This window comes from Lonchura striata, chromosome 1A, assembly GCF_050655825.1.
Source record: "Lonchura striata isolate lonStrDom1 chromosome 1A, ASM5065582v1, whole genome shotgun sequence".
NCBI classification, from domain to species: domain Eukaryota; kingdom Metazoa; phylum Chordata; class Aves; order Passeriformes; family Estrildidae; genus Lonchura; species Lonchura striata.
In genome coordinates, this window is record NC_140741.1 from 16,773,318 (window position 1) to 16,788,843 (window position 15,526).

Sequence of the window (15,526 nt, forward strand, 5' to 3'; positions counted from 1 at the left end):
CTTGTACAACCTTATAAAGAGATTTCTTTTTTTGGAAGGCAACACTACTTTACACACTGCCTTGCCCTTTTTGAACTCGTTTTCATGGTTTCCTTAAGGGAGGGACTGATTAGAGACAAGAGCATGACTCCTCACCTTTACACAGCAGTCCTGGCTGAATGTGGTGGTCACTGTTAGGTCACAATGCAGACAACAGAAAAATGATACTTTCCTTTTGAATAATTAGTGGATATTGCAGGCAAAAATAAACTCTATGGAATGTGATACCACAGATCTCAAAAAGAAGGAATTCAGTTATTTTTATGGCAAACATGTAAAATGCCTGGAAAAGAAGCAGCTGAGAGGAAACCTTACTGCTCTCTACAACTTCCTGAAAGGAGGCTGCAGCCAGCTGGGGGTGGTCTCTTCTCCCAAGTAACACAACAAGAGAAAATGGCCACAGGTTGTTCCAGGGGAGGTTTAGATGGGATATTAGGAAACATTTCTTCATGGAGAGGTTTGTCAAGCCCTGGAAGAAGTTGCCCAGGGCAGTGGTGGAGTCCGCACCCTGGAGGTATTTAAAGGATGTGCAGATGTGGAATTAAACCACATGGTTTAATAGTGGGCTTGGCAGAACTGGGTTAATTGTTGAACTCATGATCTTAGAGGTCTTTTCCAACCTAAATGATTCTATGGCCATGCAGGAGGACCTAGAGAGGTGAAACAGGGAATTGATTTATGATCTTGTGTTTTAGCCAACACAGATTAGAACATGCTGGTTTTTCCCACCCCAACAGAATGTGTTTCTGGCTAATCCCCTGAAATAGGGGGAAGAATTTAGGATGGTGAAGTCTTTATGTCAGAGTTAAGCTTCTGCAAAAATAACATATGACCTATTGATAGAAATATTTTGCAAGAGCATACCCTAGGAGACTTCCTGAATAAAAGAAATCCCTTTTGCAAAGCAGGACCCACAATTTCATAGTTCTTCTAGGAAATCCACAAATACACAAGCTCATCTAAGACTGCTTCCATTTGGGAGAGCTGGGACTGAGAAGCTATTTATCCAAATTCTGCAGTCTCCTATGTAAAATTGTAATTCTTACTCTGGGTCATATTCTGTCCTCTCTGAACCTCTTTTAGGCATTCTGTGATTCTTCAGTGAGAAAACTCTATAATGAATAACATTCTCTCAGCTGCTAAGACTTCCCACTTGTGCTGGCAATGTCTTACATGAAAGTCATTCAGCAGCTCAATAATCAAGATTATTTGGACTTCCAGATGAAAAGAAGCAAAATGAAAAGAACCATTAGAAACAATGGAGGTGGGTTTACTAAGTGCAGTAACTGGAAGGCCAGAGGACAGAATGGGACTACTCAGGAACACACAGCATAAGGAAGCCCTGCAAAGACAGCCATTTGCACAAGCCTATATTTTTGATCCCACAAATGAATAAAAACAGTCTGATCATAAACATATTGAAGTCCTCAAGACTTCTCTTCACACCTGTAGTACCTAGTTCCTTTGCTGAGCACTCAATCCAGCTTCTTTGGCACACCTTATGGAGCACTAGACATCTCTAATTCTGGCTGAGAAGTCACTGGCAGGAAGTCACAACAGACTTTTTCTCTGGTGCAACCTCACTGTTCAAGCTCCATCTTCAAAGGCATAGATGTAGCTCTTCAAGCAACAAGCAAGCATCTTCCAAACATCTGTTCCACTGTTGCCATTTCTGAACTCTGACCCTTGTGATCAGGTACATAATCCTGGCCTCGTCAGGTATATACACACTGCATTTGCCTGTTGGATATTTGACTCCTTGCAAATTGAGGATTTTTTTTCCAAATCATTATACTACTATCAGCATTATCTGAACCAGGTACTCCTCCACTGATATGCTTGCCAGATCAGATGATACTCATTTAATTTAATTTCGAGTACAGACGACATTTGTTTTAACAGCTCGACATGGACACCTTTCAGTACACATGTGCATTTCTGTTCTGCACAACTTTGTCAGAAGTAGCCAGTGTGCTGGGCTGTGCAGTGAGGAAGATGTTCTGTGATGGTCCCTTGTAAGGACACTACCTTGACAATCCAACACCATAGAGAAAGCACACATCATTCCACAATTATTTCCTTGACATACAAACAGGGTTGTCTTACTGTGACAACTCTGTGTGCATGGCAGCTGCGAAACCCCTGCAATTTTCTAGCTGTAGGATCCAGCAGAAACAGCCATTAGTAGTAGCTGTAGAATTACCTCCTACACCTCAGGCAAAGGTAAATGACCTAAGTCTCTGCCAATAGGGAGTTCCAGAATTAGAAAAAACACAGGAAAAACAAGGCCTCAAAAAGATAGTAGAAGAGGAAGAAGGGATTCACATTGGGATCAGTCTCTAGGCTATAATGGTCCAATTGCCTCTAAAATCCAAACAGCTACGGATTACTGCACAAGCACTTGGTAAGAAAACATGGAAAACCAAACCAAGCTGTGATGGATACCTGCTTCTCCTCGAAGGGCCTTCTCCACAGCAACTCCTCTCTCCTCGAGTTGCCTCTGCTTCTCTTCCACTTGCTCCAACTGCCGCTGGATAATCTGTTCAGAGAAGAATGGAGCAGAACCTCACCAAAGCAATTCTCCTGCTCTGTCTGCAGCACACATACAGCACTAAGAGACTTCAGTCAGATTTGCCTTTTCAAAACCAAGGATTTGTATTCAACAACACCCTGCTTCAACCACAAGCATCACAGATTCTGGTGACAATATCCTCCCCACCCAGTTGTATCTTAACTCTTAAATTTGCAAACACTTTGATATTCATTTATTTGCCACAACTCCTGTCACCTTCCTCAACACTGAACTGAAAGATGATGCTACTCACTCAGCTGAGCTCCTCTCTTAAGTTTTTGGCAAATACTATCACTTGTAGATGCTGTTAGCAGTTTTCCTGCAGACTCTCTAGTAATTAAAGGTTAATTTGCTAACGCATCACCCACCAGCATAACCTAGCAAAGCAATGATAGGTGCAGCTGCATCAGGCATCATGTGAGTATCACTGTTCCATTCAGTGTGTGATGGTTGCTAGAAATGTGTTATGGGCATTATTTTTCTCACTGTAAAACTCTCACGATAGGTTTCAGCCATCCTTCACTTCTCTGTGGAATGACATGAAATTTGAAAGAGGGAGCAGGAGCACTCATGTAGAAAGAGAGGATGCTGTTCTGATACACTCAGAGGAATGTCAGGACCAGGGTGCTTTCACACAGAACTGCCTGTATGCCATGACAAGAGGCTTTTGAGACTACCTGAGCTCTGTGTAACCTCTTTAGCTCCTCTTGCTTGGCTTGTCTGCGGGCAGCTTTCTGTACTCGCCGTGTCAGCTTGGCGTTCAGCTCCTCTTCTGTGTAGGCCCTCTGAAGGAAGGAAAAACAGCAGCAGATCTTATTTACATGCTCAGGGATATGGGAGCAGGGATGACCATTTTCGCTTCCAAAAATCTCTGAAGGGAGGTGTTCTGTCTTTGCCATGGCTGTGTCAAAAGTCAAGCTTCTGTAGGCAAAGGTGTTCACAGTGCAGTGAGCAACAATTTCAGGAGCAAATCAGGAGTGAAGAAGCATTTAAGCCAGCTGCAAAGCTGTGATTTTATATGACATCCCACCCTTTCCTTCCACAGCTATATGAAACCTCTCCCAAAGATCAAACCAGGTTTTATTCTGAGTAATTTTCATTTCTCAATAAATTTAGCCAAATGGATTTAGATAAATCAATGAGTACCATGTAGAGGGTTCATTTTGATAGGGGACCCCTTGATTTCATTTTAAAATTGATTTCATGGTAATAGGCTTGTCTACATGAACAGTTACAGCAGTGTAAGCTAAGAAATTACTATAGACTAATGTATACTATTGCACCACCAGAAGCCATCCAAAAGGGGAAAAGCTATGTTTATAGAAATAGAAGGGTATTTCCTCTTTTTTCCTGTCAGTGAAACTAGTTTAAGAATATGTCTTTCTAACATTACTGAAATTTGGTTTAGAATCTTACCAGATACACTAGTTGGATACATCGTAACCTAGAAAGGCTTTAGTTTTTCTTTCTCTCAAAGGGATCTGAGTGTCAAAAAAACTTGACAACTGCACTAAGTAAACTACAGTGAAGAAAAAGCCTCTTTTCTCATGTACATGTATGTAAGCTTTGAGGGGCTGCTGTAAACATGTGTCTTCCACTTCTGGAAAGAGATCTCCCCCATGGGACCAGTCAACTTCAAGAAGAGAATATTATGTCAGACCACCCTGAAATTTGCTTGATCTAGTTGTTGTGCTGTCACATTGGTCAGTCTGCCTCTGTTGATGGTTCTCAGTGAACAGAGTTTAAGGTAGGATCACAGCTTAATTTAAAATCCCTCAGGTAGGTCATTGGCAAGCACCACTATTAACACTTCAAAAAGCTCACACTTTACTCTTTCTATTTTGAAAACACAAATCCACAATGGTACTCAAATTAGAAGGTAAGGAGACAGAGCACATGACTTTTCTATTCCGTGTAACACTGTTGTGACTGCAAAAAAGACAATAAAAATTTCAGCAAGCAGCAATTTCTGCCTTGATTTTAGCTTGATACAGAATTTCACTAAGATTTGAGCCAACTCAGCAATTTTGAAAGCTGCTGATTGGAGTGTGATGATTCATTTGAACTCACATTCGAAGTATTAAAAAAAAAAGAATATGCAAACATATTTAAGTGCCTTGAAAACCAATTTGTTCTGAAGCTCACAGATCATCCACATCATCTGTAGTGGTGCACTGATAAATGCATGCATTCCAACCAGTCATTTCGGAGCTTAATGCATTTTTGGGAGATATCCTCTGCAAAGAATTTGCTGCCCATGTCTGCTAACATCTCAGGCATGCACAGTCAGTGTTGATGTTAGTGCACATGTGGTTGGAGCTATGGGTTCAATGGGTTAATGTACAGGGGGACATGCAATGCAACAATGGCCAACTAGTGGGAAGGGAGACACTACCTTTGACGAGTATGATCTCTTGAATGCCAAGGCGTGTGGTACATAGATCGACTTTAAAGGGGGGATGGTAAAGGGAGAAAAATAAAAAAAAATGCACAAAATGAAGCAAAATCAGTTCAACATTGAAAACAGATGCACAGTAATAAAACAAAGTGGTTTTTACATGAAACAAAATTGTGCAAATGCTGAACGTGACCCAGACTGATGGAGCACAATGGAACTTCTGGCCACAAAATCAAGTTTCAAGCACTTTCCTGAAGGCAATTAGTTTTGGCAGCCTCCTTGAACTTGGAAATACCTTTTTCTAGAGGAATTATTTGGCCTTTGTCTAGCTGTATGACTATGAAATTCTGGCTTAAGATTCGGAATAATGGCTTATTTCTGGAACATGTTTAGTTTGAACTGGCTTGGTCAACCATGTATTACTCTGTCACACAACTCTCCATTTACATTCTGATTTACAGTCTCTCCTAGGAGTTGTGTTTATTCTAGAGTTTTAAATGATCTCTCTTTCATAGAAATGATAATTGACATTTAACCAACATCATAAATCTTACTCACTGCTTCATGAACTAAGAACCACCAGATGGGCTCAGAGTGGGTTACACAGTAGTGGAAACCCCTTGTCAAAAAGGAGAGACTCCAAAGATGATCTCAAGGAGCTAAAACTGGAGGGGGAAGGAGCAGGAAAAGGAGGGGGAAATCACTACTTCCTCTAGCCAGGGACATTCTATACCACCCTGTACCCAAATATAAGGCAAGTAAAGCACTTAGCTTTGTTTGCTGAGAAGGGAGGTAAATTTCCCTTCATATAATGAAGTCCAGAAGGCATTGTGCCACTCTGGGCAAACAGACAGCATTTTGCACTCTCACATTCAGTTAACTAAAACCAGTCACAAACGAGAAGCCAGAGAACAACACCAGCATCTTTGCAAGCTCCAGGAAAAAGCAAGTTACCTGTGGTGGTGAACACCTGAGCACAACACCACAACTCTACAGGAACAATGACAAACACACACATGGTGACAATACACCTACAAACACAACACCCACGGGGCGCTCACGTTAGGAATTCTTTACGAGATGCTTCTCTTGAAAGACACCACGTTTAACAACACTGAATTAATTCACTGCTGATCACAAAGAGCAGAGAAGGCTGTCTGGGAAGCAAGCTCACTACATTACCAAAAAAGCAGCACGAACAGGATTTCAGTTTGGAGAAGGGGTTCACATAAAAGTTAAGTAGCAAACAGTTAAGTCAGCTCTTACCCATATAAAGTAGCAGGCAGGTTATTAATTAAAAAAATACAACTCCCACCCCAAACCAGTACAAACCCAGCTTGGTCAGACTTGAAGTTTGGTTACATTTCTTTTGACAGCAAGGCATTCCAATGTTTGTATGTATACTCTACATCCTTGGAGAGGATGCAACAAAATGAAGTAAGTCAAGTTTTCAGATCCATATCCTTTAAATAAATACATTCTCAAAACCATTCTTAAGAAAACAGGCAGATGCTGGATAAATAAATTCTTAATGGAACTTCAGCAACAGCAAATGAATGAAAACAAGACACTAACACCAGACCCTTGGCAGAGCGTGTGAGATATTTTCAGTAGGAGGATTCCAGGCATCTGCTACTGTCACTTAACATCCCCTCCTGTGCTTAGAGATGTGATCTTTCTTTCTGCAAAAACCATTTTAAATCTGAGTGGCCCAACATAGAAAAAAATTACCATCAAGGTAGACCAAAAACTTTGTAACTCTTATCTGAACCCCAGGTATTGGATATCTGTCCTCTGCTGGCCCCAGGTACCTCATTCTTCTGCATCTCTTGGAAAATGCAGAATTTCTCATGAAACGCCTTGAGGGCATGCAGGGGGAATGGAAGGGGGAGAAAAAAAAGGGAATAAAATAAAAACAAAATAATCTTCCTCTCAGATGAGATCTAGACCAACTAGGGAAAGAGATTAAAAGAGAGATAAGTAAATATAGAAAATTCCTATTTAGTTCATCAATTTCTTCCACTAGCCTTAAATTCATTCATTAGCTATTCCAGTTCATTCTACTATATATACTTAGAAAGCATTTCATATGACATTCAATTTGCAGTAGTTCCACACCTTTGCCATCTCAGCCAAGGATCAGCTTGGCACCTGAGATTGACTTGTGCACATGGGATGACAGGTTTGACACAGGAGGCACAGGCCACTGTGCCTGTGACATTTCCTTCCCAGAGGTTCTTTTCTTCTTGAGCTTTTTTAACATGTGTACTAGGCACCACCAGGAAAGAACAGTGGGAGCACAGTTTTCATTTTGCTGTACCAGAAGAGCCTTAGTGTTACGTGAGGTCAATAAAATCTCTACGTATTCCTCCAAACCTTGCCAATTCTGTCTAGCTGAGCTTAGAGGCTCTCAGGAATGAAAGCAGGATTCTTCATCACTATGATCAAACAGTTCCTTAAATTATTCCCTTGTTTTTGCTTTAATAGTGACATTCTAAAAATGAATAAAATAACTTCAAAACAACTAGCTTTAAAACTTTGCTTTCACTATACATTTCCCACATATAAATATGTACAATTAAACTAAATCCTTATACTAGATCCTTAGGCCAGTAGGGAGGGTGCACAGCAAGTGCACTACCCTGGACTTCAGGAGAACAGACTTTGGCTTCTTCATGGATCTGCTTAATAGAGTGCCATGGAATAAAGCCCTGGAGAGGGGAGGGGCCCAGGAAAACTGGTTAAAGCTGTGGTTATGTTGGCTCCTCCAACCTCAGAAGCAATGTATCCTACCAAAGAGGCAATCAGGCAAAAATGCTGGGAGGTCTGTGTGGATGAGCAACAGGAAGGCTACAGAGGGCAGAAGCAAAGGCAGGTAGCCTGGGAGGAAGACAGAGAAGTTCTCCATGCAGCCAGGGATCAGGTTAGGAGAGCTAAGGCCCTGACAAAATTAAATTTGCCCAGGGACATCAGTGGCAACAAGGAAAGCTTCTATAGGTACATCCGTGGTACAGGAAGACTAGGGAAAACATGGGCCCTCTCCAGAAGGAAATTGGAAACCTGGTTATCCAGAATATGGAAAAGGCTGAGGTGCTCTAACTTTGCCTTGATTTTCACGAGCAAGTGGCTCCAGCCACAGCATCCCAATCACAGAAGGGGTTGGGAGAATGATGAACTGCCCGTGTAGGAGAAAGTCCCATCTGAGAACATTTAAGGCACCTACAGGTGCACAAGTTCTGAAGGAACTGGCAGAGAAAGGATCTAAGCCACTATTCATATTTGAGAAGCTGTGGCAGTCTGGTGGAGTTCCCACTGACTAGAAAAACGGGGAACAAAATCCCATTTTTAAATAGGGGAAAAAGGAATACCCAGGAGACTACAGGCCAGTCTGTCTCCTTTCAGTGCCTAGTTGTCCTAGGGTGACTTTATGATGCATGCATCCCCAGTTATCTGTTCTGTTTATGCTGGTTATTATGTTCTGTGCCCTCAAGACTGGCTCTGAAAAGCCAAGTTTTGTTTTGTTATCAGCCTGCTCACTCCCCCACGGTCTGCTGGACACAGACAGTGCAGTACATAGTGCTGCTTTTGCTTTTGCTCATGTTTTTCCTTGTTAGTTAGTTTAACTAGGCAGTTTGGGAAATTCTTCCCAAGCCAGGTCAGGAGAGGGGCCGTGGGGGTTTGCTTTCTGGGGGGACTCCTTCTGGAGGTTTTCTCCCAGATTTGCTCTAAACCCAGACACCAGTAAAGTAATGGGACAGTGAGACAATGGATCTTTCTTACAACAACAGTGCAGAGTAGCTTATAATCATGGAAACAAGTGAAACCCTCTTATTTTAGATAGGACAATCAGCCAACTTACAGGAAAACCTGCTCCACGAGAGAAAGAGTAAAAACAACATTAATCACCTACGTTTCTGATGTGATTCTCAGAGTCTGTGATCTGACTGGTACTAGATCCATCTAAAATGCATTTCCCACCTACATACCTCTCGTTTGGATTTCTGGGAGGAGCGTTCCAGAATATCGTCACTGGAGAGGTCGGAGTCCTCTGAGAAACTCAGGTGCTGACGGAGCTGTAAATCTGTGAGGTTGGGAATAAAAAGGGCCAGTTAGAGAAGTGGTAGCAATCCTTTCTGTAAACTCTTCTGAGCTCAGCTGCAGGTTGTTTGATTGAGCACCAAAAATACCCAGTCCTTTTATGTCAGTGTCTGTTGTTTTGCCTGAGAGGGATCAAAGAAGCCCTGCTCCACAAAATAACCAGCATGAGTTTGAGCTGCTCTAAGAGAGCATTACTTTCTTCAAATGTTGTTAGAAATAATGATCATAGTTCTCTTTTTGTGCTGTATCAATGCTCTTAGGATAGATACAGCACTTGGTTTGACAGCAGCTGGCTCTATTTTGTCTGTTTGTACAATGCCAGAGAAAGGTAACATGTTTGCTTTTAACCCCATTTATGGGTAACTTCCTTACTGTATCCCAAACTGTCATTAAACATCTCTGCCTGCAACTGGTGGGCATGTGAAGATTTACAGAGGGCTACCAACTCCCTCCTTCAGAGATCAGCAGACAGCCACCAGATTACTGAGACCAGGAATAACAGCATCTCTGCAGTCTTCAGCTTCTATGGAGCCAGGTGGAAAGAAAGAAAATATCAGCCAAAGAAAAGATGAAGATCAGATTTAAAGTAGGGATGAAATGCCATAAATTCCAACAAATGATGCTTATTTCTCAAATCTAAGACATAAAAAAGATGTACCTTGTACATATTGAGAGTTAAGCTTTTAGTTAGGGTTCCATCTTTTTCCAGTGGATTCTATCAGTATGCAGAAACACAAATCCAGTCCCTAGCACTTATCCCGCTCTGCCCATCTGAACACTGGGAAGCACCAGCATTCAGCACAGGAGCTGAATGACAAAGCAAACCAAAACTACTTTCAAGGACACCTCGGAAAAGTAGGAAAAGTGCAGAGGCACTTATCTGTTATACCTGCAGCTGTAATCAGTGGAGAGGGTTTGTGCTTGCCAGAATCCACAGTGGCATTACTTGAGGGAGTACTTGGGCAAGATTTCTCATCAGCCTTTTTCTTCTTGTCTTTCTTATAGCCAGAGAAAACAGACTTCCATAACGACCTAGGCTTTGTTGCTTCCTCTGTCCCACCACTAGATTTGTCAGAAAGTCTGCTATCGTTTTTAGATTTCTTCTCCTTTTTGTTCTTACGAGGGGAGAAGAGGGAACTTCTTTTCTTACTCTTCCCACTGGAGCCTTCTGAAGAGCTGACAGACCCTTCAGGTCCAGTGATGTCAGCGGGAGGAGTGGAGTACTTCTCAGTAGCAGAATTATGTTTTCGTGCGGATCCCTCTGCTAATTTCAAGGCCAAATGCTTTGGAGACTCATAAAACAACTCTTTGGTCTTCAAGGGCATAGAAGATGCCTTTCGTACCCTTGTGGCCCCAGTAGCAGCAGCCATCTCCATATCTTTCATCTTACACAACTGTTTAGCCATGGCATCACGTAGCGCTGGGCTCTTGACAGACTTCTCTCTGGCTCTCATTCTTTCTTCAGCAATCTCCTTGGCCTCCACAGAAATGTCAGGAAACACTCTCTTCTTATGGTGAACCCCTCCTTCCATTGAGGGTGGACCACCGTTTTCTTTGACCAAGGGCAAAAGATGTGGTTTCTCTGGCCTCGGCCTACTGGTAGGAGGCGTAAAGAACATCTCGTGAAGGCTTGAGTCCTCTGTCCTGTCATCATACGTGTCTTCCACATCATCAGCAAACGGAATTTCATCCACGCTCTCTGCGAATGACTTCCGCACGTCGTCCCTCTTGGCCGGGGGGGACTCCTTGGCAGGAGGGGCCGACTCCCGGTGTCGGGGAGCAGGAGGTGTCGATGCTGGCGTTGGGGGTGACCTGGCTTCTACATCATTCTGCCAGAGTGCCTGGTACCTCTTCCTACGCAGTGTGGCCGGCTCCTCGTTCTGAGGAGGTGGTGGGGGCGGACTTGATGGAGGTGTTAGCATGGTGGAGTCAGAAGTGTTGAAGCTCTGGCTAGCCATAGTTCTCATGTTAGATGAGCTCTCCTGAAGGCCAAGACCAGAGCTGCTGGATACATCTCCCCGTACTTCACTGGAAATCTTTAGCTCTTTTTCTGATGGAGACTTTGGAGTAAGCAGAGAGATCTGCTCATTTTCTAACTTGGATAGACCCTGTCTTCTGGGGGCAGGTTGGGGTTTCACAGGATGAATCCTTTCATCCCCTGAAAAATTCCTGCTATTGAAAGTCTTCTGAGGAGTTGCCTCCAGAGCAGACACAGTGAAGTTGCTCTCTGAGCGTTTGTTTCTGTCCACGGGGGTGAGCCCTAAGCTCCGTCGGATTTCAGCACTCTTCATCCAGAACTCTTCCACAAGGCTGCTCCGTTTCAGGGCTTCTTCTGCAGTAGTGGGGCTCCCCAGTTTTTCCACCTCACCATCCTGGCCCCTAAGGGCCAATTTGGCTAAAGGAGTAGACGTTAAGGCTGGGACAGGCTGGAAACATACTGGAGGCTCCACTGGGGATGAAATGGATGTTTCAGCAGAAGGCAAAGGCTGGGAACAGATAGGCATTTGAGCAGATGCTGGGGATGAGGCCAGTGCTGGTGCTCCTGGCTGAGACTCTGCTAGTGATGGGGGTGCAATGGCTTCTGGTGATGCAACCGGCTGGGACAACACTGGAGATGGTGGCACCAAAGGGCTCTTAACTTTCCTGTCTTTGGGAATTTCATCCTTTGGTCTTTCCTCAAGAATGAAAGGCTCAGGAAAAAAGCGTGGCTCTGGGGATTTTATTGCACGGCACGCTTCAGGCAGGGGTTCTTCTACATCCTAGAGAAAAATGAAAAAGGGGATTATTAATCTGAACACATGAGAATACAGGGTTTTTTTGGTTTTTTTTAACAGAGCTAGAAATAAGGAAACCATCCAAGTATCAAAATAATAATTTAATATCCTAAAGTCTGCCTGCTAAACAATAACTGTGTCTGATAGAATCATTAGATGTCCATCAAAAAAACAAACTTTATTTTAATAGAAAGTGAATACTGTCAGCAATTGCTGTGAGCAAACCAGAAGTCAACTGTAAAAGTAAACTGGTCTATGCCAAAACACTCCAAAACAATATTTTAGCAATTCCTTAAAAAAAAAATCCAAAACATTTGGAAGGGAAAATTTGAATTGAACATTTTAAGAGTCAAGCACTTCCAGCTCTTACACACTGCAGTACACTTGCAAGCTGTCTCCCCGGGCTGACAACATGACAGTACAACACTGACATGCCTTACTTCCTTAAGCTGAACTATGCTGAGCTCTGGAACAAAGAGACACTGCTTTTGTTGCTACTGTAATTTTCAATTGCAACTGCACAGAATCTGCTTTTGGCACATCAAAGACAGCCAGACCAGGCTAAACAGCAAGCCCCTTACTTATGGCTCCCTACATTTATTACATATACCTGTTGCTATTTGCTCACTGAAATTAAAATACTCTGTATAATTCTGCCTGGGGCTTTGTGATGGGAACTTGTGTGGCTGTGATAGAGCCATTACACTTGGAAGATATGGAAAAAAGATAGCATACATTTTATTTTAAGCCTAAATTAAGTCAGATTTCAAGATCAACATAAATGTTAGAGACAGGAAAGAAGGAGAGCCCCCAGCTGTCAATCCACATTAGTTTATCCAACAAATTGTTTGATTGAAGTATAGGTGCCAAGTAAAAAATGTCAGACTCGCTTACTTACCTCTACTTGTTTTGCTTTGGGACTAGCAGCTGGAGACAGAGGAAGAACACTGTCACTAGAGGGCTGGATAGGGATGGATGGCTTGCATGGATCTAGGGAAAGGAAAAATGTTCCAAAAATACATAAACCATTATTATTCTATATTTTTTTAAAATGTTACACATCGCAAGTAGTGACAAATTTCTCGGCTTTTTACAAATTCTAGATTGGACATCTGGAACACAGCAAAAATTTTTAAATGTCCAAAATGGTACAAGCTTTTTAATAACAACTTTTACAACAAAAAAACAGTTAGAAGAGTTCTCACATTTTACAATGCTGTAATTAATGGATTCAGAATATTCTTCTCAAAATGTTCATGCAAGCACAGACTTTGCCTCTGAGAGCTGCGAGATGGTTCAAATCCAAGAGACTCTCCTCTCTTCTCCTAAATCCCATAACTGTATAGACTATCTTAAATGCAGTTAACATCATTTAAGCACTAAAGAGAAAGTGATTACCTTCTGTCACACTGCAGGAAGCACCTTCTGCTTCTTCTTCATCCTCAGAGACTTTTAGTTCTGCCCCTTCTACAGCACTCTGACGTAAGCGAAACTCTGCTTCTGCATCAGACGCGATGTCTTCTGATCATGGATGGAAAAAAACGAGAGAACTTGGATACAAGTCCATCAGGACATAATACTTTCTAGTCACAAGGTGCTAACTACTTTCATAACCTGAGCACTTAAATGTTCACTCCTTTTTTTGGTGTGATCATTAGTCATTTAAGCAGTAAATGTAAGCAGTAAATTATTGGACTGTTAGTACAAAGAGTTAAATCAATAATTGAAGTCCTGCCTGATCACTTCTCTGGAAGATTTTCCATGTTTTCTGCCATATGCAGTTAATTTTACAATAGCACAGGAAGCATTCTGACAGTATTATGGACCTTTCATGAATTTAATTCTGTTATTCATCAGGATTAGTATTGAATACAGACACAAGATATGTGGTGAGAGGACATGAGAAATTCATTACATAATCCAGGACATTGAAGTTCTTCTCTTTCTTTTTGTCCCTCACTCCTGGCTCCCTTCTCAGATATTTGAAACAAACTCCCACACCTCTAAAAATAAGACCAGGTTTAAGTACCCTCATGCAAAGTGTTCATTGCCAATACATTCTGTTCACACAACAGGTTTAAAGGCTGCACAATGGTACCCTACCATCATCCAGCTCTGCACCCGTGTCTCCCTCTTCACCTGCCTGCCCTTCTGTGTCTGCAGGCTCTGTGCCCAGCTCATCCTCCACATCATCCTCCTCACATGGAGCTAGAATATATTCAAATATTGAGGGGAAAAAAGGAAAAGAAAACAAACACTGCACAGTGAAAAAGTTCTATATTAAACTGTACCAACAGCTTATACTGGTGATGTATATCAGTTACTGTCAAAACAAGAAATCCTGAAATGTGTCACCTAGAGGGACATCTATGGTGAAGTGATACCTCCAGTGAATCAAGGAATGTCTGCCCTTGGGGAGTCTCCAAGGCACTTGCACTGAAAGCTGCCAGGGGTTTTCTAAGCAATAGACGTAGTGAAAAATTAAACAAGACATCAAAACAGAATAAAGGTTACTGTTCTTCCAGGAAGATTTTGGTTTTTTTCTTTATCACAACAGAACAGTTACCACCACTTGATAGCATATGTGTATTAGGTCAAAACTGGAACCTCACAATTAACCAGGACTGTTCATCTTGAAATTGAAACTGGCTTTGAGGGTGTGAGTCAAAGACAGAGTCTGGGTATGGGATTGACCATTATTACACTTGGAAACTGTTTAAATCTGTGCAGCAGTCTTTGGTAATAAGGTCTAAGAAAATGCATACGCTGTAAAAGTGACTAGTGCACCAATTGAGATACTTTAAAGTAATTAAAATGACAAATAAAACCTTTTTTCTGTTAGAGATCATTAATAGAAACACTTTTAAGTAATTCAAATTACATATTCAAAACTTTCAAAACTTTTTTTTTTCCCCCATTTACAGACCACAATTTGATTTGCTAGGTTAAAACAAAGAAGATATTCTTGAATCTGTAACCCTGAAAACTATGGCATACTACTGCTACTGATACTACTGTTTTTGACAGCATTTAATTACAGAAGGAGAGACAAGACCGAAGTGTGGAATATAAATCTCATTATTAAATTATACTTTTAAAAAAACCTGTGCAATGGATGATTTGCTGCCTTTTTATTTTTGGTTCAACATTTCCATTAGACATAATTTAAATACTAAAAAAAAGTGAGCACTTCTAGTTCCTGATTCTTTTTATATACTAGTGACGATGTGGCTCTTGGAATAATTTACATCATTGCATTGCTAATTAAGACAATCTTGAAAACAAATGAACTCTCCCTAAAACTGAGGTCTTGCAGCCTCTCCTTTAATACAGGTTTTTGCTTATTTCAAAAGACAGCCTTCAGCAGGTGGTTTGTCTTTTTCCTTCGACCTGAGAATTTCCTTTTTTTCATGCTCTGTAGTGAACATGGATTAGTTTATTTCCTGTCAGCTACTGTGAAAAGGCAGTTCCACTCATATGATAATATACTGGCCTATTCCTTTACATCAGAGGATTATCAAATCCAGAGCCTTGCCAATGTCAAGCACAGGAAAACTGAATCATGTGGCAAAGGCTGGCGTGCTCTTAGGAGTATTTATAAATCTGCTGAACAAAACCAAACCATGTCCCAGTCTGATCATTGCC

At 41.7% G+C, this 15,526-nt stretch overlaps 1 protein-coding gene across 32 annotated transcripts in view; it reads right to left on the reverse strand.

Annotated features, from left to right (window-relative positions):
* Window positions 1-15,526, reverse strand: part of MICAL3 (microtubule associated monooxygenase, calponin and LIM domain containing 3) — a 168,246-nt gene that overhangs the window by 15,366 nt on the left and 137,354 nt on the right. For 25 of the 32 annotated variants that reach the window (XM_085569976.1, XM_085569975.1, XM_085569998.1 and 22 more), the window contains 8 exons: window positions 13,985-14,089; window positions 13,280-13,402; window positions 12,780-12,871; window positions 9,997-11,866; window positions 8,996-9,090; window positions 5,007-5,057; window positions 3,289-3,396; window positions 2,485-2,578 (listed from right to left, as the gene is read on the reverse strand). In XM_085569976.1, the coding sequence (XP_085426102.1) occupies window positions 2,485-2,578; window positions 3,289-3,396; window positions 5,007-5,057; window positions 8,996-9,090; window positions 9,997-11,866; window positions 12,780-12,871; window positions 13,280-13,402; window positions 13,985-14,089 (2,538 nt within the window). The remainder of the gene's footprint in view (window positions 1-2,484; window positions 2,579-3,288; window positions 3,397-5,006; window positions 5,058-8,995; window positions 9,091-9,996; window positions 11,867-12,779; window positions 12,872-13,279; window positions 13,403-13,984; window positions 14,090-15,526) is intronic. The other 7 variants (XM_085570003.1, XM_085570000.1, XM_085569995.1 and 4 more) reach the window with 2 other exon arrangements.